At 47.1% G+C, this 25,605-nt stretch overlaps 1 protein-coding gene across 5 annotated transcripts in view; it reads left to right on the forward strand.

Annotated features, from left to right (window-relative positions):
* arap3 (ArfGAP with RhoGAP domain, ankyrin repeat and PH domain 3) overlaps positions 1–25,605 on the forward strand; it is an 806,627-nt gene that overhangs the window by 263,033 nt on the left and 517,989 nt on the right. For all 5 annotated transcript variants that reach the window (XM_072512821.1, XM_072512820.1, XM_072512825.1 and 2 more), the window contains one exon: positions 6,872–7,904. In XM_072512821.1, the coding sequence (XP_072368922.1) occupies positions 6,946–7,904 (959 nt within the window). In that variant the 5' untranslated portion in view covers positions 6,872–6,945. The remainder of the gene's footprint in view (positions 1–6,871; positions 7,905–25,605) is intronic.

Genomic DNA, 25,605 nt, shown 5'->3' on the forward strand with positions numbered 1-25,605 from the left:
CTAAAGCTTTCTATAGATATGTCAGGAATAAAAGAATGACTAGGGTAAGAGTAGGGCCAGTCAAGGACAGTAGTGGGAAGTTGTGCTTGGAGTCCGAAGAGATAGGAGAGGTGCTAAATGAATATTTTTCATCAGTATTCACATAGGAAAAAGACAATGTTGTCGAGGAGACTACTGAGATTCAGGCTACAAGACAAGAAGGGCTTGAGGATCATAAGGAGGCGGTGTTAGCAATTCTGGAAAGTGTGAAAATAGATAAGTCCCCTGGGCCGGATGGGATTTATCCGAGTATTCTCTGGGAAGCTAGGGAGGAGATTGCTGAGCCTTTGGCTTTGATCTTTAAGTCATCTTTGTCTACAGGAATAGTGCCAGAAGACTGGAGGATAGCAAATGTTTCCCCTTGTTCAAGAAGGGGAGTAGAGACAACGCCGGTAACTATAGACCAGTGAGCCTTACCTCTGTTGTGGGCAAAATCTTGGAAAGGTTTATAAGGGACAGGATGTCTAATCATCTGGAAAGGAATAATTTGATTAGAGATAGTCAACACGGTTTTGTGAAGGGTAGGTCGTGCCTCATAAACCTTATTGAGTTCTTTGAGAAGGTGACCAAACAGGTGGATGAGGGTAAAGCAGTTGATGTGGTGTTTTTGGATTTCAGTAAAGCGTTTGATAAGGTCCCCCACGGTAGGCTCCTGCAGAAAATACAGAGGCATGGGATTCAGGGTGATTTAGCAGTTTGGATCAGAAATTGGCTAGCTGGAAGAAGACAAAGGATGGTGGTTGATGGGAAATGTTCAGACTGGAGTCCAGTTACGAGTGCTGTACCAGAAGGATCTGTTTTGGGGCCACTGCTGTTTGTCATTTTTATAAATGACCTTGAGGAGGGCGTAGAAGGATGGGTGAGTAAATTTGCAGATGACACTAAAGTCGGTGGAGTCGTGGACAGTGCGGAAGGATGTTACAGGTTACAGAGGGACATAGATAAGCTGCAGCGCTGGGCTGAGAGGTGGCAAATGGAGTTTAATGCAGAAAAGTGTGAGGTGATTCATTTTGGAAGGAATAACAGGAAGACAGAGTACTGGGTTAATGGTAAGATTCTTGGCAGTGTGGATGAGCAGAGAGGTCTCGGTGTCCATGTACCTAGATCCCTGAAAGTTGCCACCCAGGTTCAGAGGGTTGTTAAGAAGGCGTACGGTGTGTTAGCTTTTATTGGTAGAGGGACTGAGTTTCGGAGCCATGAGGTCATGTTGCAGCTGTACAAAGAAGGTTAAGAGGTGACTTAATTGAGGCATACAAGATGATCAGAGGATTGGATAGGGTGGACAGTGAGAGCCTTTTTCCTTGGATGGTGAGGTCCAGCACGAGGGGACATAGCTTTAAATTGAGGGGAGATAGATATAGGACAGATGTCAGAGGTAGGTTCTTTACTCAGGGAGTAGTAAGGGTGTGGAATGCCCTGCCTGCTACAGTAGTGGACTCGCCAACACTAAGGGCTCTCAAATGGTCATTGGATAAACATATGGACGATAAGGGAATAGTGTCGATGGGCTTTAGAGTGGTTTCACAGGTTGGCGCAACATCGAGGGCCGAAGGGCCTGTACTGCGCTGTAATGTTCTATGTTCTATGTTCTATGTTCCATATCCAACTCCTCCACCCACTTCTGATTTATCTCCTCAAGCGGTGCTTTCCCCGTGTCCGCCAGTCATCCATGATATCCTCAACTCTCCCATCCTCCAACTCAAGTAGTTGAGTCGGAAACATTAGGGACCTTCAAGCAGCTATTGGATAGGTACATGGATTACGGTTAAATGATATAGTGTAGATTTATTTGTTCTCAAGGGCAGCACGGTAGCATTGTGGATAGCACAATTGCTTCACAGCTCCAGGGTCCCAGGTTCGATTCCGGCTTGGGTCACTGACTGTGCGGAGTCTGCACGTCCTCCCCGTGTCTGCGTGGGTTTCCTCCGGGTGCTCCGGTTTCCTCCCACAATCCAAAGATGTGCAGGTTAGGTGAATTGGCCAATGATAAATTGCCCTTAATGTCCAAATTGACCTTGGTGTTGGGTGAAGGTGTTGAGTTTGGGTGGGGTGCTCTTTCCAGGAGCCGGTGCGGACTCGAGGGGCCGAGTGGCCTCCTTCTGCACTGTAAATTCAATGATAATCTATGATTAATCTAGGACAAAGGTTCGGCACAACATCGTGGGCCGAAGGGCCTGTTCTGTGCTTTATTTTCTATGTTCTATGTTCTATGTTCATCTGGCAAGAGCATCCTGTCAAGCAAGTCAGTCTGGTAGTCGAGGGAACGAGGACAACTCCATCCGCACAAAATCTCCCAACTGTAGATATTTAAACTCTTCTCCCCCCCACCCCCAACCACCAGCCCCCCCCCCCCCCCCCGCCCCTCCCCGCCCCTCCCCGTTATTCTCCCGTGACTCCTCAAAGTTCGCAAACCTACCTTCTAAGAACAAGTCTTTCACCCATCCCAACCCCATGAGCAAGACCCTGCTCCCATGCCCACATGTCTGTCCTTGGCCTGCTGCAATGTTCCAGTGAAGCTCAACGCAAACTGGAGGAACAACATCTCACCTTCCGGTTAGGCACGCTACAGCCTTCCGGCCTGAACATCGAATTCAACAACTTCAGATGCTTAGCCCCACCCCACTTCGACCCCTTTGTTTTCATTCCAGTTCATTTTAACTATCTTTTACCTTTTATTTCTCTTTTGTCTTTCTTTATATATATTCCCCCCTCCCTATCTTATTCCCCCTTTCCTTCCCTTTTCTCCCCTTTGCTTCCCCCTACCCCCTACATCTGTCATAGTTTACCCTCTGATGTTAGTTTCTCTGCTGCCTGGCCTTTCACACCTTTTATTCTCTCTGGGGACTGCCATTAGCACTCTTTCCCCTTAGTTCCTGTGGCTATGACTCACCTTTCATTCCCTCACCCTACAGTATGTCCCACTTTCTATGTCTTTTAGGTTTGACAAAGGGTCATCTGGACTCGAAACGTTCGCTCTTTTCAGTCCCTATAGATGCTGCCAGACCTGTTGAGATTTTCCAGCATGTTCTCTTTTGTGTTCCATTACACTCCTGACTTGTGCCATGGAGAGGGGGGGTCCAGAGTCCGGAGGTGAGTTACTCGCTGCAGGATTCCTGGACTCTGACCTGCTCTGGTAGCCACAGTATTTTTATGGCTGGGTCAGTTCAGTTTCTGATCAATGGTAACCTCCAGAATGGTGATAGTGGGGAATTCAATGATGGCAACGCCATTGAATGTCAAGAGGTGATTGTTAGATTCTCTCTTCTTGGAGATGGTCATTGCCTGGCACTTCTGGAGCACAAATGTTATTTGCCACTTGTCAACCCAGCCTGGATATTGTCCAGGTCTTGCTGCATTTGGACAGGGACTGCTTTAGTGTCTGAGGAGTCATGAATGGTGCTGAACATTGTTCAATCATCAGCGAACATCCCCACATCGGACTTTGTGTTGCAAGGAAGGTGTATCTATTCACTGTTTAAGGCAGTCTTATAGTGCAGTGGGCAGTCTATCGACCCCTGAGCCAGAACCTCTGTCTTCAAGTCCAACATAAAGACTTGATGACCAAGGAAGGAGTTCATAACATGGCCAGATTGTGAATCAACCTTTCCAACGCATCAATGACTGGTGATAAGTGTGAGGGAGACTCCGGGTCAGCGATCCGGAAGCGGAGGGCCTCCCCTTAAACTCCAAGCCTCTGGTGACAGGCAGGTGACTTGTCCCAGGAAAATCCTCACTATGGGAACAGATGAAAGTCTGCCTTGTGCAACTATCGGACAGGAAGTGAAACAATAACAATTCACTGTTTAAATAAGACCTTAAGACATAGGAACAAAGACGGCCATTTGGCTCAACGAATCATGACTTTTCTGATATGATAAAAAGATGCATCCTCAGTGTACGGCAGTCAAAGTATCAAAATTATCTCCCACTCCAGGATCTCAAACTGGAACATTTTTTATTAGTGTCAATATTCTATTACTTCAGGATTTATAATTCCACATTTGGTGACCTCATTACCATCCCTTTATTCAGTTAATCGTTTCCTCGACTCTTTCCAACCTTCGTGGGCTGCACCTTGGCCCTAATCCTTTTCGCTTCATTGAAGAAACTTACACAAAGGGTGAGAGTTTTGGGCCCTTTGTGTCAGTGGGAACTTCCAGATCTCGGTGGGATGGGCAAGCCACAAAGCGCCGTAGACATCAGTGAGACTGGAAGATCTCGATGCCAATAGAGCCGCCTTCATACCATGTGACGGGTGAAATAGCTGATGCAGAGCCGCCATTGGGCTGAATTCTAACTTGCCGTAAATTGATGGGTTTGAACTTGCTGGACCGCTAAAGTCAGAAAATCTTTCACCCAACCCGAAACCATTTTTAATTCATCTTTTTCTGGCTGAGATTGGAAATCGGGAGAGTTTGAATTATAATAATGAGGCTTGTTCCTGCAGCTATTAAACTTTAACAGTTGTTGATTCGGTTTCCCGAGTGCCATAATATACACCAGTATATCATGGTGCAGACACACACTGATGGACACACAGAGGGACCAATCAACACACACACCACCGCAGCCAATCACCAGTGAGAGCACACGCACTATAAAGACAGGGGACAGGAGAGTTCCCGCTCATTCTAGTAGCAGCCAGCTCGGAGCACAGAGCTCACAGCCTGCAACACAGACATTCACCATGTGCTGAGTGCATCACCTGGTTAGGACTAGGCAAGGGTCAACAGTTAAAGCTGGTATTGCATTTACCCACAGTTCAAGTATGTTAATATAGTTAACCTTATAATAAAATAGAGTTGCACCACTTCCAGTGTTGGTGACCTGTTTGTGATCCAGAACACCCAACACATCACCGAGTGTCTCAGTCGCTTCAACAAGATGGTGACTTGGTAGATTCAGGTGGTGATGTGATCACCGCCCCCCCCCTCCCCCCTCCCCCCCCCCCCCCCCCCCCCCCCCCCCCCCCGTATGCAGGGACATGTTTGAGATGACTTTGCAATTCCCCCCAACCCCAACAATCAAACCTCCAACCTCCCCTCTGGTAATTGGCAGCATCTCCACCAATTGGCTTTCCCCACCCACCCGCCATCTCCAGTCACTTACCCCCCCCGCCATCTCCAGTCACTTACCCCCCCCGCCATCTCCAGTCACTTACCCCCCCCGCCATCTCCAGTCACTTACCCCCCCGCCATCTCCAGTCACTTACCCCCCCGCCATCTCCAGTCACTTACCCCCCCGCCATCTCCAGTCACTTACCCCCCCGCCATCTCCAGTCACTTACCCCCCGCCATCTCCAGTCACTTACCCCCCCCCGCCATCTCCAGTCACTTACCCCCCCGCCATCTCCAGTCACTTACCCCCCCGCCATCTCCAGTCACTTACCCCGCCCCCCGCTATCTCCAGTCACTTACCCCCCCCGCCATTTCCAGTCACTTACCCCCCCCGCCATTTCCAGTCACTTGCCCCCCCCCGCCATCCCCAGTCACTTACCCCGCCCCCCGCTATCTCCAGTCACTTACCCCCCCCCGCCATTTCCAGTCACTTACCCCCCACCCGCCATCTCCAGTCACTTACCCCCCCCACCCGCCATCTCCAGTCACTTACCCCCCCCACCATTTCCAGCCACTTACCCCCCCGCCATCTCCAGTCACTTACCCCGCCCCCGCCATCTCCAGTCACTTACCCCCCCCACCCGCCATCTCCAGTCACTTACCCCCCCCCACCATTTCCAGCCACTTACCCCCCCACCATCTCCAGTCACTTACCCCACCCCCCCGCCATCTCCAGTCACTTACCCCACCCCCCACCATTTCCAGTCACTTACCCCCCCCATCTCCAGTCACTTACCCCCCCGCCATCTCCAGTCACTTACCCCCCCCACCCGCCATCTCCAGTCACTTACCCCCCCCACCCGCCATCTCCAGTCACTTACCCCACCCCCCGCCATCTCCAGTCACTTACCCCCCCCGCCATCTCCAGTCACTTCCCCCCCCCACCATCTCCAGTCACTTACCCCCCCCCCACCCGCCATCTCCAGTCACTTACCCCCTCCCGCCATCTCCAGTCACTTACCCCCCCCCACCCGCCATCTCCAGTCACTTACCCCACCCCCCCGCCATCTCCAGTCACTTACCCCCCCACCCGCCATCTCCAGTCACTTACCCCACCCCCCCGCCATCTCCAGTCACTTACCCCCCCGCCATCTCCAGTCACTTACCCCCCCCACCCGCCATCTCCAGTCACTTACCCCCCCCCCACCCGCCATCTCCAGTCACTTACCCCACCCCCCCGCCATCTCCAGTCACTTACCCCCCCGCCATCTCCAGTCACTTACCCCCCCCCACCCGCCATCTCCAGTCACTTACCCCCCCCCACCCGCCATCTCCAGTCACTTACCCCCCCCCACCCGCCATCTCCAGTCACTTACCCCCCCCCCACCATTTCCAGTCACTTACCCCCCCCCACCATCTCCAGTCACTTACCCCCCCCACCCGCCATCTCCAGTCACTTACCCCCCCGCCATCTCCAGTCACTTACCCCCCCCACCTGCCATCTCCAGTCACTTACCCCCCCCACCCGCCATCTCCAGTCACTTACCCCCCCCACCCGCCATCTCCAGTCACTTACCCCCCCCACCCGCCATCTCCAGTCACTTACCCCCCCCCACCATTTCCAGTCACTTACCCCCCCCCCCCCCCCCGCCATCTCCAGTCACTTACCCCCCCCCCCCCCGCAACTCCCTGATGTTGAGAGAATGACTGAAAGTTTGCATGTTTGTAGAAGTGTTAGCCTGAATTACCACGTTATTGTATGATTTATTTTTCAGGTGGTGTTTGTTTTCACTGATGGGCTATGTTCACTTTCTGTCATATGAGAGCTGGTGAAAGATGCTGAGTTACCATGGCATCTATCAGTGAAGAGGAGGGTGACATTGGAGATTGGCTGGCCAGCATCCACTTGGAAAAATACAAAGAGAACTTCACTCAGAATGGATTTTACACACGCAAGGACTTTGTCCATTTTAACAATGAAGCTCTTCTTCAAATAGGCATCAAAGCCACTGGACATCGGAAACGCATCCTGAAACTTTCACAACAGCGAAGGGCCATGCCAGGTGATGAGCTTCTGAACACCATCTCTGACGAGCTTGATCGTGATGGTCAAATGTTGGCGAGGTCAAGAACTGCCAAAGATGCAAAAGGGAATGTAACTGTTGGTGAATTTGAGGTTGCTGATCCAGCGGAAATGGTGATAAAGCCTATTCCCAAACCACGGATGTCTCTGAATAAACAGTTGCCAACCACCAAGGCTCAAACAGAATCAGGACATGATCCTAATCAGATTCTGTCACCAGAAGGTTTTACTCCTGGTGAAATAGATCGAGATAAGACTGATTTGATGGAGAAGGAACATTCATCAATTGAGGAATGTACAGTTCAGTCTCAATCTGACGAGCTGGTTGCCAAGGCAGAGGAGAATGTTCCACCTGTTCCACCGCGAAGCCATCGCGGGAAACCTCCTGCCCACTTAATTGTGGCAAATGTTCAAAGCAACCTGGATTCTGACCAGCCTGGGACTCGATCTCTACCTTCTATCTCCAAGTCTGCTGACAATTTGCAGGAAATGCAGTTTCTTTCGAGTGTTTCTTCACACTCCCTCCCCCCAATGCCTTTCACGGATACATTTACAGGCGAAATGGTTTGTAATGAACTGTACACCGCAGTGGCAACTTCACCTGACAGGAATCGGAGTCAGTCCTTTTCAACTTCAAACAAGGAGTTATTAAGCAGGAGGCCAGTCCCAGAGCTGCCACACACCTTGACCAGACCTGATACAGCATCACTTCCACCAAAGAAAAGGTAAACACCAATCATTTTAGAATTTTAACCATCCACTTGTTATATTCCCAGGTGATGTTATAACTGGATGGGAAGATTCCAGAAAGAAACCCTGGCTCAAAAGATAACTTCTACTTTTCTTATAAAATGTGAAGGAACAGAGTCACGGCACTGCTAATTAGTTACAACAACAAGAAAAAACATTTAGGAAAAGTGAAGAATTGGATTATGCTACAATACTCATTTATCAAATCCTCCCTCTTGTTTAATGATTACACACAGGTTTTAAGTTAAACACGGATTACAAAGTACATCCTCAAGCTGCGATGGTCTCATTCACAGAAAGTCCCTTTTAAGCACACAAGATGACTGTAGTCAGACACACTCCTCTCTGAACCCAAGTGGACGTATGTGGATTTCTCCCCAAAATCCCCCCAGATGATTCTTATACCCAAAGCCACCTTATCTCGCTGAACTCCTACATTCCATACCAGTGATTTCAAATTCCACTTTCAAAAGTCACACTTTCAAATCTTCTTTTAAATTACAGTAAGAAGTCTTACAACAGCAGGTTAAAGTCCAACAGGTTTGTTTGGAATCACTAGTTTTCGGAGCACAGCTCCTTCCTCAGGTGACTCACCCGATGAACGAGCTACACATCAAAAGCTAATGATTCCAAGCAAACCTCCTGTTGTAAGACTTCTTACTGTGCCCACCCCAGCCGGCATCTCCACATATTTTAAATCAGGCTTTCTCTCCGTTGCTTCCATTAACGTTTTGCTTCCAGATTTTACACCTCTCTTTTCAGCTTTCATAGGAATATTGGAACAGGAGTAGGCCATTCAGCCCCTCAAGCCTGTCCTTCCATTTAATGAGATCATGGCTGACCTGTGACCTAATTCCATACACCTGCCTTTGGCACAGATCCCTTAATATTTTTGCTTAACAAAAATCTATCTACCCCAGATTTAAAATTAACAGCTGTTCCAGCTTCAACTGCTGTGTGTGGGAGAGAATTCCAAACCTCTACCATCCTTTTAGTGACAAAGTCCTTCCCAACATCTCTCCGGAACGGTCTGGCCCTAAGTTTTACACTATGCCCCCGAGTTTTAGAATCTCCAACCAGTGGAAATAGTTTATCTTTATCTACCCTGCCTTTCCTTATTATACTTAGATGCGATCACCCCTTAACCTTCTAAATTCTGGCAAAAACAGGTCTAATTTGAGTAACCTCTCCTCATAACTGAACCCCTGCAGCCCAGGTATCATTTTTGTAAACGTACATTGCTCTCCCTCCAAGGCCAAAATATCCTTCCTAAGCTGTGGTGCCCTGAACTGCTCCCAGTGACACCAAGTGGGGTCTAACCAGGGTTTTGTAAAGCTGCTGCATAACCTCTGTGTCTTTATATTCCGACCCTCAAAGTATAAAGACTAACATTCCATTTGCCATTTCGATTATTTTATTTTGTTTGATTATTTTCTTCACTTTTATGCAAATGCCGAGGTCCAGCCACCAATTTCCACAATTATTTCAAATAATAATTTCTCACAAACATTAGCACTACTGCAGATATCATTCTGGTTTCTCACGATCCAATGTCTTTTCAACTCTCTGTGTCTTTACTCAACAGTCGTCTTCTCTGGTTCTCAGTTTCCTCTGTTCCATTAACTGCAGACTGCTTGGCAACTTCTCTTCATTTCTCTAGTTTCTTAACTAGCTGGACTTTAAATTTCCGGCATCTGTTTTCTTAACCATTACTCCACAATATGTCTTTTCTTCTAGCAAGGCTGGGAGAGATGTTCCCCCTTTAGCCTTCTAAAACCAACTTCTTCTGGCAGAGCTGTGAGAGATGCCGTCTCTCTCGCTACTTATCTCCAACTGCAATTAACTGAACTGAAACTTAAAAACGTATCTATCTTACAAGGCCTCAGTTACGAAGCAACCACTGCTGGTTTATTTACTCCTCTCACTGTAGTCCTCTCTAAACACAATACAATCACAGTTGGAATTGAAACCAATCCCCACATGCAAATACCTTGGTCAAGCATGAATCTAACTATATGTTTTACCCTTCTAGGCATAGAAACATTAAATTCAACCAACTTAAAACTATACCTTATTTCTAATGTTCACCAAAAAATCCCTTAAAACTACCTTTATTTTCCAAACACATCCTACGAATGCACAAACTCATTTGTGTACTATATTCTGTCTGTTATAAATAAAAATTCTAGACGTTTAAAAATGTTCGTAAACTTTTGATGACAGCGGGTAATATCCTGCTCACACACTCTTAGATGAAGAATGTCAGAGTTTATGGAAATTAACATAAACTAAATTAAATGAAAATCGCTTATTGTCACAAGTAGGCTTCAAATGAAGTTACTGTGAAAAGCCCCTAGTCGCCACATTCCGGCGCCTGTTCGGGGAGGCTGTTACGGGAATCAAACCATGCTGCTGGCCTACCTTGGTCTGCTTTCAAAGCCAGCGATTTAGCCCTGTGCTAAACAGCCCCTAGTACAAAATGTTGCACAGAAACATAGAAAACAGAAACAGCAACAGACCATTCGGCCCTTCGAGCCTTCTCCAACATTTATTATTATGATCTAACTCCATAACCTGTTCCCACTTTTCCTCCACATCCTTTCATCCCTTTAGTCTCAGGAACTATATTGAATTCCTTCTTGGAAACACACAATGTTTTGGCTTCAACTATTTCCGTGGTCGTGAGTTACACAGTCTCACACTTTCTGGGTGAAGAGATTTCTCCTCATCTCAGTCCGAAATGATCTACCTTGTATATTCAGAATGTGACCCCTGGCTCTGGACACCCCCACCATTGGGAACATCCTTCCTGCATCTACCCTGCCTAGTCCTGTTGGAATTTCATAGGTTTCCGTGGGAGCCCCCTCATTGTTCTAATCTTGAGTAAATGTGATCTTAAAATATAAGTCCAAAGACGTGCAGGTGAGGTGGATTGGCCAGGCAAAATTGCCCTTCGTGTTCAAAAAGGTTTGGTGGGGTTACTCGGTTACGGGGATAGGGTGGAGCTGTGGGCTTAGCTAAGGTGCTCTTTCCAAGCTATGGTGCAGACTCGACGGGCCGAATGGCCTCCTTCTGCACTGTAAATTCTATGATTCTATTATTCCATTATTCTAAATGTAAGAATCTCTCCTCATATGACAGTCCCAGCATCCCTGGAATCAGTCTGGTAAACCTTCGCTGCACTCCCTCTATTGCAAGAAAATCGTTCCTCAGCAAAGGAGACCAACACTGCCCACAATATTCCAGGTGTGGCCTCACCAAGACCCTGTACAATTGCAGCAACACATCCCTGCTCCTGTACTCGAAACCTCTCGCAATGAAGGCCAACATACCATTAGCCTTCTTTACCGCCTGCTGCACCTGCATGCTTACCTTCAGCGACTGATGCACAAGGACACCCAGGTCCCACTGCACACTCCCCTCTCCCAATTTATGGCCATTAATAAAAATCTGCCTTCCCATTTTTGCTTCCAAAGTGGATAACCTCACATTTATCCAAATTATCCAAATCTGCCATAGAATCCATAGAATTCTTACAGTGCAGAAGGAGGCCATTTGACCCATTGAGTCTGCACCGCCCCTCTGAAAGAGCATTCTACCTGGGCCCATTCCCCACCCTATAACTCCACCTAATCTGCACATCTTTGGACACTAAGGGGCAATTGATCATGGGCAATCCATCTAACTTGCACTTTGTTGGACTCTTGGAGGAAACCAGAGCATCCGGAGGAAACCCAAGCAGGCACCACACAGTCACTCAAGACTGATATTGAACCTGGGCCCCTGGCGTTGTGAGGCAGCGATGCTAACCACTGTGCACCCACCCACTCATTTGCCCATGACTATTCTCACTCCACCACCCACCCCCTTATGTCCCAATGGCAGTGATTTTGGAAATAGAGGTCAAAATGCTTTTAATAAGATTATTAAATATAATAATGATTATTTTTTTTAAAGAGTGCATGTTGCAACTGCCCAGAATTCTGCCTCATCATTGCAGTTTTATGAGACCCTATGAAAGTTTAAAATCTAGTTGAATAAACGTATTTACTCTGGGGAGGCATCACCGCTTTCTCTCTCGCAGCAGCCACAAGGTGCACGATTGTTGAGAGCACACGTGAGTCGCGCCGTCGGGAACTCAGCCTATCGGAGGCGGAGAATCGCGGATTGGCCCACTAATGATATACAAACAGTGTTTCAACTACACGCGACGTGCTTGGCATTGATGCCGTTTTTGCGGAGGCAGAGGCATCACCGTGTTGCCTGGTCATGTCCTGGCCAGACAAACTGCCCCAGTGGGAGCTGTGACCTTGAGTTAGGAATAGGAACCCAGGCGTGAGGTTTCTCCTCTCTATCTGAAGGTTATGCTGGATGGAGATGTAACAGTTTGCATCTCCGCATTCAGGAGTAAAGAGGGAGGAGAGCTGATAGAAGTAAAAAGTGTTTGACATGCAGAAATATTGGAAGCTCCTGGGAGTGATTCTCCGTTGGCTGATGCTGGAATCGGGCCGTGCGATCAGGCGGAGAATAGCTCGCGGCAAGCGCCGGTTTGACGCCTCATCACGATGCTCCACCTCCTCAGTGCGAAGCACGCCACGCGTCGTTCAAACACCATTCGCATATCATTAATGGGCCCTCCCACGATTCTCCGACACGAATGGGCTGAGTTCCCAACGGCACGGCCCACGTGTGCTGTCACAAATCGTAAACCTGGTGGTCGCTGAGAGAGAGAGAGAGAGAGAGACTCCACCACCGCCATACTTTGTCATGCTGCTGGCCAGGGGGCTCCTACCAGGGCGGGGGGGAATAGTGGGGGTGGCCAGTAGGTGGGCTGTGGGTCGGGGTGGACGGGCACGGAACACCATTACCGCAGCCAGCAACACAGCTGCGCATGCCGCTAACAGCTTGCTGTAAACCTGGTGCCCTGGGTCGTCTAGGTGACACCACCTGGGTCCCTCTGACCCAGCCGACCCATCAGCTGTATGGGTACAATGTAGTGCAACCTGTTCCATATAGTCGGCCCCGATCAGTATGTGTGTGTGTTGGGGGGGTCGGGGGGGGGGGGGGGGGGGTGTATAGCAGAAGCACAGCTGCAGCTTGTCAGCTCTGTGAGTGCCCATCATGGACCCGCCAATTGCCGCACCGTTTTTCGCGTTTCAATGGTGTTCCACGCGGTGCCGGGGCTGGTCCTGACCGGTAACCCAATCGGTCCGGGTGCGGCACTGATTTTCCTGACGTGAAAGTCCACAGATTCACTTCGACTCAGAAATAGAGAATCCGGCCTCGTGTGTCAGACTGATGTCTGCGACCCTTCACTCTGTCTGAAAAGCTGATATTTCCCCAATTAAATTGCTTGTGTCATTGCACAGAATCAGTTTGGTTTGTTTCAAGTTCCTTCCTTTTTAAAATAAATTTAGAGTACCCAATTAATTTTTTCCAATTAAGGGGCAATTTAGCGTGGCCAATGCACCTACCCTGCACATCTTTGGGTTGTGGGGGCGAAACCCACGCAAACACGGGGAGAATGTGCAAACTCCACACATAATAAGAACTAGGAACAGGAGTAGGCCATCTGGCCCGTCGAGCCTGCTCCGCCATTCAATGAGATCGTGGCTGATCTTTGTGGACTCAGCTCCACTCTCCGGCCCGTACACCATATCCCCGAATCCCTTTATTCTTTAGAAAGGCATCTATCTTTTTCTTAAAAACGTTTAAAGAAGGAGCCTCAACTGCTTCACTGGGCAAGGAATTCCAGAGATTCACAACCCTTTGGGTGAAGAAGTTCCTCCTAAACTCCGTCCGAAATCTACCTCCCCTTATTTTGAGGCTATGCCCCCTAGTTCTGCTTTCCCCGACCAGTGGAAACAACCTGCCCGCATCTATCCTATCTATTCCCTTCATAATTTTATATGTCTCAATAAGATCCCCCCACATCCTTCTAAACTCCAATGAGTACAGTCCCAGTCTACTCATCCTCTCGTCATAATCTAATCCCCTCAACTCTGGGATCAACCTAGTGAATCTCCTCTGCACTCCCTCCAGTGCCAATATGTCCTTTCTCAGGTAAGGAGACCAAAACTGAACACAATACTCCAGATGCGGCCTCACCAACACCCTATACAATTGCAGCATAACCTCCCTAGTCTTGAACTCCATCCCTCTAGCAATGAAAGACAAAACTCGATTAGCCTTCTTAATCACCTGTTGCACCTGCACACCAACTTTTTGCGACTCGTGCACCAGCACATCCAGGTCCCTCTGCACAGCAGCATGTTTTAACATCTTACCGTTTAAATAATAATCCATTCTGCTGTTATTCCTCCCAAAATGGATAGCTTGGATGGCAACATTGAATTCCATCTGCCATACCCTAGCCCATTCACCTAACCTATCCAAATCCTTCTGCAGACTTCCGGTATCCTCTGCACTTTTTGCTTTACCACTCATCTTAGTGTCGTCTGTAAACTTTGACACATTGCACTTGGTCCCCAACTCCAAATCATCTATGTAAATTGTGAACAACTGCGGGCCCAACACTGATCCTTGAGGGACCCCACTAGTTACAAGTTGCCAACCAGAGAAACACCCATTTATCCCCACTCTCTGCTTTCTGTTAGTTAACCAATCCTCTACCCATGCTACAACTTTACCCTCAATGCCATGCATCTTTAGTTTATGCAGCAGCCTTTTGTGTGGCACCTTGTCAAAAGCTTTCTGGAAATCCAGATATACCACATCCATTGGCTCCCCGTTATCTACTGCACTGGTAACGTCCTCAAAAAATTCTACCAAATTAATCAGACACGACCTACCCCTTATGAACCCATGCTGCGTCTGCCCAATGGGACAATTTCCCTCCAGGTGCCCTGCTATTTCCTCCTTAATGATAGATTCCAGCATTTTCCCTACAACCAAAGTTAAGCTTACCGGCCTATAATTACCCGCTTTCTGCCGACCTCCTTTTTTAAACAGTGGTGTCACGTTTGCTACTTTCCAATCCTCTGGGACCGCCCCAGAGTCTAGTGAATTTTGATAAATTATCACTAGTGCGTTTACAATTTCCCTAGCCATCTCTTTTAACACTCTGGGATGCATCCCATCAGGGCCAGGAGATTTGTCTACCTTTAGCCCCATTAGCTTGCCCAATACTGCCTCCTTAGTGATTACAATCATCTCAAGGTCCTCACCTATCATATCTTTATTTCCATCAGTCACTGGCATGTTATTTGTGTCCTCCACTGTGAAGACCAACCCAAAAAACCTGTTCAGCTCCTCAGCCATTTCCCCGTCTCCTATTATTAAATCTTCCAAAGGACCAATATTTACCTTAGCCACTCTTTTTTGTCTTATATATTTGTAGAAGCTTTTACTATCTGCTTTTATGTTCTGAGCCAGTTTACTTTCATAGTCTACCTTACTCTTCTTTATGGCTTTTCTAGTAGCTTTCTGTTGTCCCCTAAAGACTTCCCAGTCCTCGAGTCTCCCACTAATTTTTGCCACTTTGTATGTTTTTTCCTTCAATTTGATACTCTCCCTCACCTCCTTAGATATCCACGGTCGATTTTTCCCCTTTCTACCGTCTTTCTTTTTTGTCGGTATGAACCTTTCCTGAACACTGTGAAAGATCGCTCGGAAGATTCTCCACTGTTCCTCAACTGCTTCACCATGAAGTCTTTGCTCCCAGTCTACCTTAGCTAGTTCTTCTCCCATCCCATTGTAATCGCCTTTGTTTAAGCACAAAACACTAGTGTTTGATTTTACCTTGCCACCCTCCACTGTATTTTAAATTCCACCATATTGTGGTCGCTCCTTCCAAGAGGATCCCGAACTATGAGATCATTAATCAATCCTGCCTCATTACACAGGACCAGATCTAGGACCGCTTGTTCCCTTGTAGGTTCCATTACATACTGTTCCAGGAAATTATCCCGGGCACATTCTATAAACTCCTCCTCAAGGCTGCCTTTACCAACCTGGTTAAACCAATCGACATGCAGATTAAAATCTCCCATGATAACCGCTGTACCATTTCTACATGCATCCGGTTTTTCTTTGCTTATTGCCTGCCCTACCATCCTGTTACTATTTGGTGGCCTATAGACTACTCCTATCAGTGACCTTTTCGCCTTACTATTCCTGATTTCCACCCAAATTGATTCAACCTTGTCCTCCATAGCACCAATATCATCCCTTACTATTGCCCGGATGCCATCCTTAAACAACAAAGCTACACCACCGCCCTTACCGTCCATTCTATCCTTTCGTATAGTTTGATACCAAAGAACAAAGAACAAAGAACAAAGAAATGTACAGCACAGGAACAGGCCCTTCGGCCCTCCAAGCCTGTGCCGACCATACTGCCCGACTAAACAACAACAACACTACCAGAAAGCTACACCTTTTGTAATCTTAACCTACATGTACAAATTAAGGTCCGTATCTTCCTGGGTCCGTATCCTTCTATTCCCATCCTATTCATATATTTGTCAAGATGCCCCTTAAATGTCCCTATCGTCCCTGCTTCCACTACCTCCTCCGGTAGCGAGTTCCAGGTACCCACTACCCTCTGCGTAAAAAACTTGCCTCGTACATCTACTCTAAACCTTGCCCCTCTCACCTTAAACCTATGCCCCCTAGTAATTGACCCCTCTACCCTGGGGAAAAGCCTCTGACTATCCACTCTGTCTATGCCCCTCATAATTTTGTATACCTCTATCAGGTCGCCCCTCAACCTCCTTCGTTCCAGTGAGAACAAACCGAGTTTATTCAACCGCTCCTCATAGCTTATGCCCTCCATACCAGGCAACATTCTGGTAAATCTCTTCTGCACCCTCTCTAAAGCCCCCACATCCTTCTGGTAGTGTGGCGACCAGAATTGAACACTATACTCCAAGTGTGGCCTAACTAAGGTTCTATACAGCTGCAACATGACTTGCCAATTCTTATACTCAATGCCCCTGCCAATGAAGGCAAGCATGCCGTATGCCTTCTTGACTACCTTCTCCACCTTTGTTGCCCCTTTCAATGACCTGTGGACCTGTACTCCTAGATCTCTTTGACTTTCAATACTCTTGAGGGTTCTACCATTCACTGTATATTTCCTACCTGCATTAGACCTTCCAAAATGCATTACCTCACATTTGTCCGGATTAAACTCCATCTGCCATCTCTCCGCCAAGTCTCCAGACAATCTAAATCCTGCTGTATCCTCAGACAGTCCTCATCGCTATCCGCAATTCCACCAACCTTTGTGTCGTCTGCAAACTTACTAATCAGACCAGTTACATTTTCCTCCAAATCATTTATATATACTACAAAGAGCAAAGGTCCCAGCACTGATCCCTGTGGAACACCACTGGTCACAGCCCTCCAATTAGAAAAGCATCCCTCCATTGCTACCCTCTGCCTTCTATGGCCTAGCCAGTTCTGTATCCACCTTGCCAGTCCACCCCTGATCCCGTGTGACTTCACCTTTTGTACTAGTCTACCATGAGGGACCTTGTCAAAGGCCTTACTGAAGTCCATATAGACAACATCTACTGCCCTACCTGCATCAATCATCTTAGTGACCTCCTCGAAAAACTCTATCAAGTTAGTGAGACACGACCTCCCCTTCACAAAACCGTGCTGCCTCTCACTAATACGTCCATTTGCTTCCAAATGGGAGTAGATCCTGTCTCTAAGAATTCTCTCCAGTAATTTCCCTACCACTGACGTAAGGCTCACCGGCCTGTAGTTCCCGGGATTATCCTTGCTACCCTTCTTAAACAGAGGAACAACATTGGCTATTCTCCAGCCTCCGGGACATCCCCTGAAGACAGCGAGGATCCAAAGATTTCTGTCAAGGCCTCAGCAATTTCCTCTCCAGCCTCCTTCAGTATTCTGGGGTAGATCCCATCAGGCCCTGGGGACTTATCTACCTTAATATTTTTTAAGACACCCAACACCTCGTCTTTTTGGATCACAATGTGACCCAGGCTATCTACACCCCCTTCTCCAGACTCAACATCTACCAATTCCTTCTCTTTGGTGAATACTGATGCAAAGTATTCATTAAGTACCTCGCCCATTTCCTCTGGCTCCACACATAGATTCCCTTGCCTATCCTTCAGTGGGCCAACCCTTTCCCTGGCTACCCTCTTGCTTTTTATGTACGTGTAAAAAGCCTTGGGATTTTCCTTAACCCTATTTGCTAATGACTTTTCGTGACCCCTTCTAGCCCTCCTGACTCCTTGCTTAAGTTCCTTCCTACTTTCCTTATATGCCACACAGGCTTCGTCTGTTCCCAGCCTTTTAGCCCTGACAAATGCCTCCTTTTTCTTTTTGACGAGGCCTACAATATCACTCGTCATCCAAGGTTCCCGAAAATTGCCGTATTTATCTTTCTTCCTCACAGGAACATGCCGGTCCTGTATTCCTTTCAACTGACACTTGAAAGCCTCCCACATGTCAGATGTTGATTTGCCCTCAAACATCCGCCCCCAATCTATGTTCTTCAGTTCCCGCCTAATATTGTTATAATTAGCCTTCCCCCAATTTAGCACATTCATCCTCGGACCACTCTTATCCTTGTCCACCAGTACTTTAAAACTTACTGAATTGTGGTCACTGTTACCGAAATGCTCCCCTACTGAAACATCTACCACCTGGCCGGGCTCATTCCCCAATACCAGGTCCAGTACCGCCCCTTCCCTAGTTGGACTGTTTACATATTGTTTTAAGAAGCCCTCCTGGATGCTCCTTACAAACTCCGCCCCGTCTAAGCCCCTGGCACTGAGTCCCAGTCAATATTGGGGAAGTTGAAGTCTCCCATCACCACAACCCTGTTGTTTTTACTCTTTTCCAAAATCTGTCTACCTATCTGCTCCTCTATCTCCCGCTGGCTGTTGGGAGGCCTGTAGTATACCCCCAACATTGTGACTGCACCCTTCTTATTCCTGATCTCTACCCATATAGCCTCACTGCCCTCTGAGGTGTCCTCTCGCAGTATAGCTGTGATATTCTCCCGAACAAGTAGCGCAACTCCACCTCCCCTTTTACATCCCCCACTATCCCGCCTGAAACATCTAAATCCTGGAACGTTTAGCTGCCAATCCTGCCCTTCCCTCAACCAGGTCTCTGTAATGGCAACAACATCATAGTTCCAAGTAGTAATCCAAGCTCTAAGTTCATCTGCCTTACCCGTAATGCTCCTTGCATTAAAACATATGCACTTCAGGCCACCAGACCCGCTGTGTTCAGCAACTTCTCCCCGTCTGCTCTGCCTCAGAGCCACACTGTCCCTATTCCCTAGTTCTCCCTCAATGCTCTTACCTTCTGACCTATTGCTCCCGTGCCCACCCCCCTACCATATACCCTTGGATATTTAACTCCCAGTCGTGACCATCTTTTAACCATGTTTCAGTAATGGCCACTAAATCATAGTCATACACGATGATTTGCGCCATCAACTCATTTACCTTGTTTCGTATACTACGAGCATTCAGGTAAAGTACACTTATGCTGTTTTTTATGTCTTTGTTATGAATCCTAACAACTTTTCACAAATTATTTTTCCTCTAACCCTTTCTCCTAATTTTCCTTGTCTTTGAACCCATATCCCTACATAATAACCTGTCACGTAACCTGCTGCCTTGATCTCCATTAACCATTCTTCTGTCCAAAGCTTTACATTTCCCTTCCCCCCAACTTGCTAGTTTAAAGTCCTTGTGACCAACCTATTTATCCTATTCGCTAGAACACTGGTCCCAGAATGGTTCAGGTGAAGACCGTCCCAACGGTACAGGTCCCTCCTGCCCCAGTACTGATGCCAATGCCCCATGAAATGGAATCCCTCTTTCCCGCACCACTCCTTTAGCCACGTGTTAACTTCTCTAATTTTCTCAACCCTATGCCAATTGGCACATGGCTCGGGTAGTAATCCAGAGATTATAATCCTGGAGGACCTGCTCTTTAATTTAGTCCCTAGTGTTTGATAATCCCCAAACAGGTCCTCTTTCCTAGTCTTACCTATGTTGTTAGTCCCAACGTGGACCACAAACACTGGATCCTCCCCCTCCCTCTCCAAAATCCTTTCAAGCCGATCAGAGATGTCCCTCACCCTGGCACCGGGCAGGCAACATACCATGCGGGACTCTCGATCTGACTTACAAAGGATGCCATCAATCCCCCTAATTATAGAATCCCCTACAACTACCACTTGTCTTTTTGCTCCCCCCTCTTGAATGGCTTCCTGTACCACGGTGCAGTGGTCAGTCAACACATCCTCCCTACAGCCCTCTTCCTCATCCACACAGGGAGCAAGTACCTCATACCTGTTGGACACGGTCAAGGGCTGAGGCTCCTCAACTCCTAAACTCAGGATCCCCCTACCTGCCTCACACTGACAGTGACCCAGAGCTGGGATCGAACCTGGGACCTCAGCGCCGTGAGGCAGCAGTGCTACTCACTGTACCGTCGTGCATCTCGTTTAAAGTTCCTTCTGACTCTCGTGCACCGAGTGATCAGTGACACAACCTTTGCACCAATTAAAAACAAGTGGATACTTCCATTGAAATGACCAATTATTGAGAAATCATGAACACACTTTCTAACTTACTGCACATTTTGCTAATGTTCCAAATTGAGGAGATACTTGTTGTCATTTTGAGAAGTAACCAATGTGGTTCCAGTTATAACAGGAAATAAAGATTCAACTTCTATTTTAGTTTCCACTGGATTGATGCAAAAACAAAATTATCTTCACTCAGCACAGAGGAACTGTGTCGGGGGAGCAGAAAATTCAGTTGCATCGATAAAGGTTATACAACAAACAAATTAGGTTCAACAGGAGCATTAAACCTATCCATTTACCTGTCTCGGCTTTAAACATACCCACTGACCCAGCCTGCACCATTCTCTGGGTAAGAGAGTTCCAAAAACACTCAACCCTCTGAGAGAAAAAGAATCTTCTCATCTTTAATGGAAGACCCGTTATTTTCAAAATGTGTCTTTAGTTCTGGTCTCTCCCACAAGGGGAAACATTCTCTCAACATCCATCGTGTCAAATCCCCTCAGGATCTTATATGTTTCAATGCGATCACCGCTCATTCTTCTGAAGACCAATGGATACAGGTCCCACCTGTCCACCTTTCTGAATAAGATAACCCCCAATCCCAGGTCTTGTGAACCTTCTCTGAACTGCTTCTAATACATTTATGTCCCTTCTTAAATAAGGAGGTTTAAATTGTACACTGTATTCTCTGTGGTCTTCCCAATTTCCTGTTTAACTTTTATATTCAATTCCCCGTGCAATAAATGATCACCATCATTTGCCTTCTGAATTCCTTGCTGTATCTGCATCCTCACATTTTGTGAATCATGTGTCAGGACATTCAGATCCCTCTGTAGTGGTTCCCCGTCCAGTCCCATTAATCAAAGTGAGTCGCTTGAATATCCATGTGTTTCTCGTGAGCGCTGGGAAACACTCGGCTAAACACGCTCACTAGGGGACTTGGTTCCCTTTATAAGAACATAAGAACTAGGAGCAGGAGTCGGCCATCTGGCCCCTCGAGCCTGCTCCACCATTCAATGAGATCATGGCTGATCTTTTGTGGACTCAGCTCCACTTTCCGGCCCGAACACCATAACCCTTAATCCCTTTATTCTTCAAAAAACTATCTATCTTTATCTTAAAAACATTTAATGAAGGAGCCTCTACTGCTTCACTGGGCAAGGAATTCCATAGATTCACAACCCTTTGGGTGAAGAGGTTCCTCCTAAACTCAGCCCTAAATCTACTTCCCCTTATTTTGAGGCTATGCCCCCTAGTTCTGCTTTCACCCGCCAGTGGAAACAACCTGCCCGCATCTATCCTATCTATTCCCTTCATAATCTTATATGTCTCAATAAGATCCCCCCTCATCCTTCTAAATTCCAACGAGTACAGTCCCAGTCTACTCAACCTCTCCTCGTAATCCAACCCCTTCAACTCTGGGATTAACCTAGTGAATCTCCTCTGCACACCCTCCAGTGCCAGTACGTCCTTTCTCAAGTAAGGAGACCAAAACTGAACACAATACTCCAGGTGTGGCCTCACTAACACCTTATACAATTGCAGCATAACCTCCCTAGTCTTAAACTCCATCCCTCTAGCAATGAAGGCCAAGATTCCATTTGCCTTCTTAATCACCTGTTGCACCTGAAAACCAACTTTCTGCGACTCATGCACTAGCACACCCAGGTCTCTCTGCACAGCAGCATGTTTTAATATTTTATCATTTAAATAATAATCCCTTTCGCTGTTATTCCTACCAAAATGGATAACCTCACATTTGTCAACATTGTATTCCATCTGCCAGACCCTAGCCCATTCACTTAGCCTATCCAAATCCCTCTGCAGACTTCCAGTATCCTCTGCACTTTTTGCTTTACCACTTATCTTAGTGTCATCTGCAAACTTGGACACATTGCCCTTGGTCCCCAATTCCAAATCATCTATGTAAATTGTGAACAGTTGTGGGCCCAACACTGATCCCTGAGGGACACCACTAGCTACTGATTGCCAACCAGAGAAACACCCATTAATCCCCACTCTTTGCTTTCTATTAATTAACCAATCCTCTATCCATGCTACTACTTTCCCCTTAATGCCATGCATCTTTATCTTATGCAACAACCTTTTGTGTGGCACCTTGTCAAAGGCTTTCTGGAAATCCAGATATACCACATCCATTGGCTCCCCGTTATCTACCGCACTGTTAATGTTCTCAAAAAATTCCACTAAATTAGTTAGGCACGACCTGCCCTTTATGAACCCATGCTGCGTCTGTCCAATGGGACAATTTCCATCCAGATGCCTCGCTATTTCTTCCTTGATGATAGATTCCAGCATCTTCCCTACTACCGAAGTTAAGCTCACTGGCCTATAATTACCCACTTTCTGCCTACCTCCTTTTTTAAACAGTGGTGTCATGTTTGCTAATTTCCAATCCGCCGGGACACCCCAGAGTCTAGTGAATTTTGGTAAATTATCACTAGTACATTTGCAATTTTCCTAGCCATCTCTTTTAGCACTCTGGGATGCATTCCATCAGGGCCAGGAGACTTGTCTACCTTTAGCCCCATTAGCTTGCCCATCACTACCTCCTTGGTGATATCAATCCTCTCAAGGTCCTCACCTGTCATAGCCTCATTCACATCAGTCACTGGCATGTTATTTGTGACTTCCACTGTGAAGACCGACCCAAAAAACCTGTTCAGTTCCTCAGCCATTTCCTCATCTCCCATTATTAAATCTCCCTTCTCATCCTCTAAAGGACCAATATTTACCTTAGCCACTCTTTTTTGTTTTATGTATTTGTAGAAACTTTTACTATCTGTTTTTATATTCTGAGCAAGTTTACTCTCATAATCTATCTTACTCTTCTTTACAGCTTTTTTAGTAGCTTTCTGTTGCCCCCTAAAGATTTCCCCGTCCTCTAGTCTCCCACTGATCTTTGCTACTTTGTATGCTTTTTCCTTCAATTTGATACTCTCCCTTATTTCCTTAGATATCCACGGTCGATTTTCCCTCTTTTTACCGTCCTTCCTTTTTGTTGGTATAAACCTTTGCTGGGCACTGTGAAAAATCACTTGGAAGGTTCTCCACTGTTCCTCAACTGTTTCACCATGAAGTCTTTGCTCCCAGTCTACCTTAGCTAGTTCTTCTCTCATCCCATTGTAATCTCCTTTGTTTAAGCACAAAACACTCGTGCTTGATTTTACCTTCTCACCCTCCATCTGTATTTTAAATTCCACCATATTGTGATCGCTCCTTCCGAGAGGATCCCTAACTATGAGATCCTGAATCAATCCTGTCTCATTACACAGGACCAGATCTAGGACCGCTTGTTCCCTCGTAGGTTCCATTACATACTGTTCGAGGAAACTATCGCGGATACATTCTATAAACTCCTCCTCAAGGCTGCCTTGACCGACCTGGTTAAACCAATCAAGATGTAGATTAAAATTCCCCATGATAACTGCTGTACCATTTCTACATGCATCTGTTATTTCTTTGTTTATTGCCTGCCCCACCATAATGTTACTATTTGGTGGCCTATAGATTACTCCTATCAGTGACTTTTTCGCCTTACTATTCCTGATTTCCACCTAAATAGATTCAACCTTATCCTCCATAGCACCAATGTCACCCCTTACTGTTGCCCGGATGTCATCCTTAAATAACAGAGCTACACCACCTCCCTTACCATCCACTCTGTCCTTCCGAAAAGTTTGATACCCTCGGATATTTAACTCCCAGTCGTGACCATCCTTTAATCATGTTTCAGTAATGGCCACTAAATCATAGTCATTCACGATGATTTGCGCCATCAACTCATTTACCTTATTCCGAATACTACGAGCATTCAGGTAAAGTACACTTATGTTGGCTTTTTTACCTCTGTTCTTAATCTTAACACCTCGATCAGTAACCTCTCCTAAGTTATATTTCCTCTTAACCTTTCTCCTAATTTTCCTTGTCGTCGAACCCATATCTTCCTGTAACAACCTGCCGCGTCGCTTACCATTAATGTTTTCACTTCCCGTTTTATTTCTTTTAGTATTCCTGGTCCTATTCACTGAGCTCCCCTCAGTCACTGTACCTTGTACTGTCGCCCTTTTTGATTTTTGACTGTGGCTTCTCTGCCTTACACTTTCCCCCTTACTGCCTTTTATTTCTGTCCCTGTTTTACTACCTTCCAACTTCCTGCATCGGTTCCCATCCCCCTGCCACATTTGTTTAAACTCTCCCCAACAGCTCCAGCAAACACCCCCCCCTAGGACATCGGTTCCAGTCCTGCCCAGGTGCAGACTGTCCGGTTTGTACTGGTCCCACCTCCCCCAGAACCGGTTCCAATATCCCAGGAATTTGAATCCCTCCCTCTTGCACCATCTCTCGAGCCACGTATTCATCCTCTCTATCCTGACATTCCTACTCTGACTAGCTCGTGGCACTGGTAGCAATCCTGAGATTACTACCTTTGAGGTCCTACTTTTTAGTTTAACTCCTAGCTCCCTAAATTCAGCTTGTAGGACCTCGTCCCGTTTTTTACCTATATCGTCGGTGCCTATGTGCACCACGACAGCTGGCTGTTCACCCTCCCCCCTCAGAATGTCCTGCAGCCGCTCCGAGACATCCTTGACCCTTGCACCAGGGAGGCAACATACCATCCTGGAGTCTCGATTGCGTCCGCAGAACCGCCTGTCTATTCCCCTTAAAATTGAGTCCCCTATCACTATAGCCCTGCCATTCTTCTTCCTGCCCAGCTGCGCAGCAGAGCCAGCCACGGTGCCATGAACCTGGCTGCTGATGCCTTCCCCTGGTGAGCCATCTCCCTCAACAGTATCCAAAGCGGTATATCTGTTTTGCAGTGAGATGACCGCAGAGCACACCTGCACTGCCTTCCTACTCTTGCTCTGTCTTTTGGTCACCCATTTACTATCTCCCTCAGTACCTTTCACCTGCGGTGTGAACAACTCGCTAAACGTGCTATCCACGACGTCCTCAGCATCGCGGACGCTCCAAAGTGAGTCCATCCGCAGCTCCAGAGCCGTCAAGCGGTCTAACAGGAGCGGCAACTGGACACACTTCATGCACGTGAAGGGGCCAGGGACAGTGGACGTGTCCCTGAGCTCCCACATCGCACACGAGGA

Source organism: Scyliorhinus torazame, chromosome 7, assembly GCF_047496885.1.
Source record: "Scyliorhinus torazame isolate Kashiwa2021f chromosome 7, sScyTor2.1, whole genome shotgun sequence".
Taxonomy (NCBI): domain Eukaryota; kingdom Metazoa; phylum Chordata; class Chondrichthyes; order Carcharhiniformes; family Scyliorhinidae; genus Scyliorhinus; species Scyliorhinus torazame.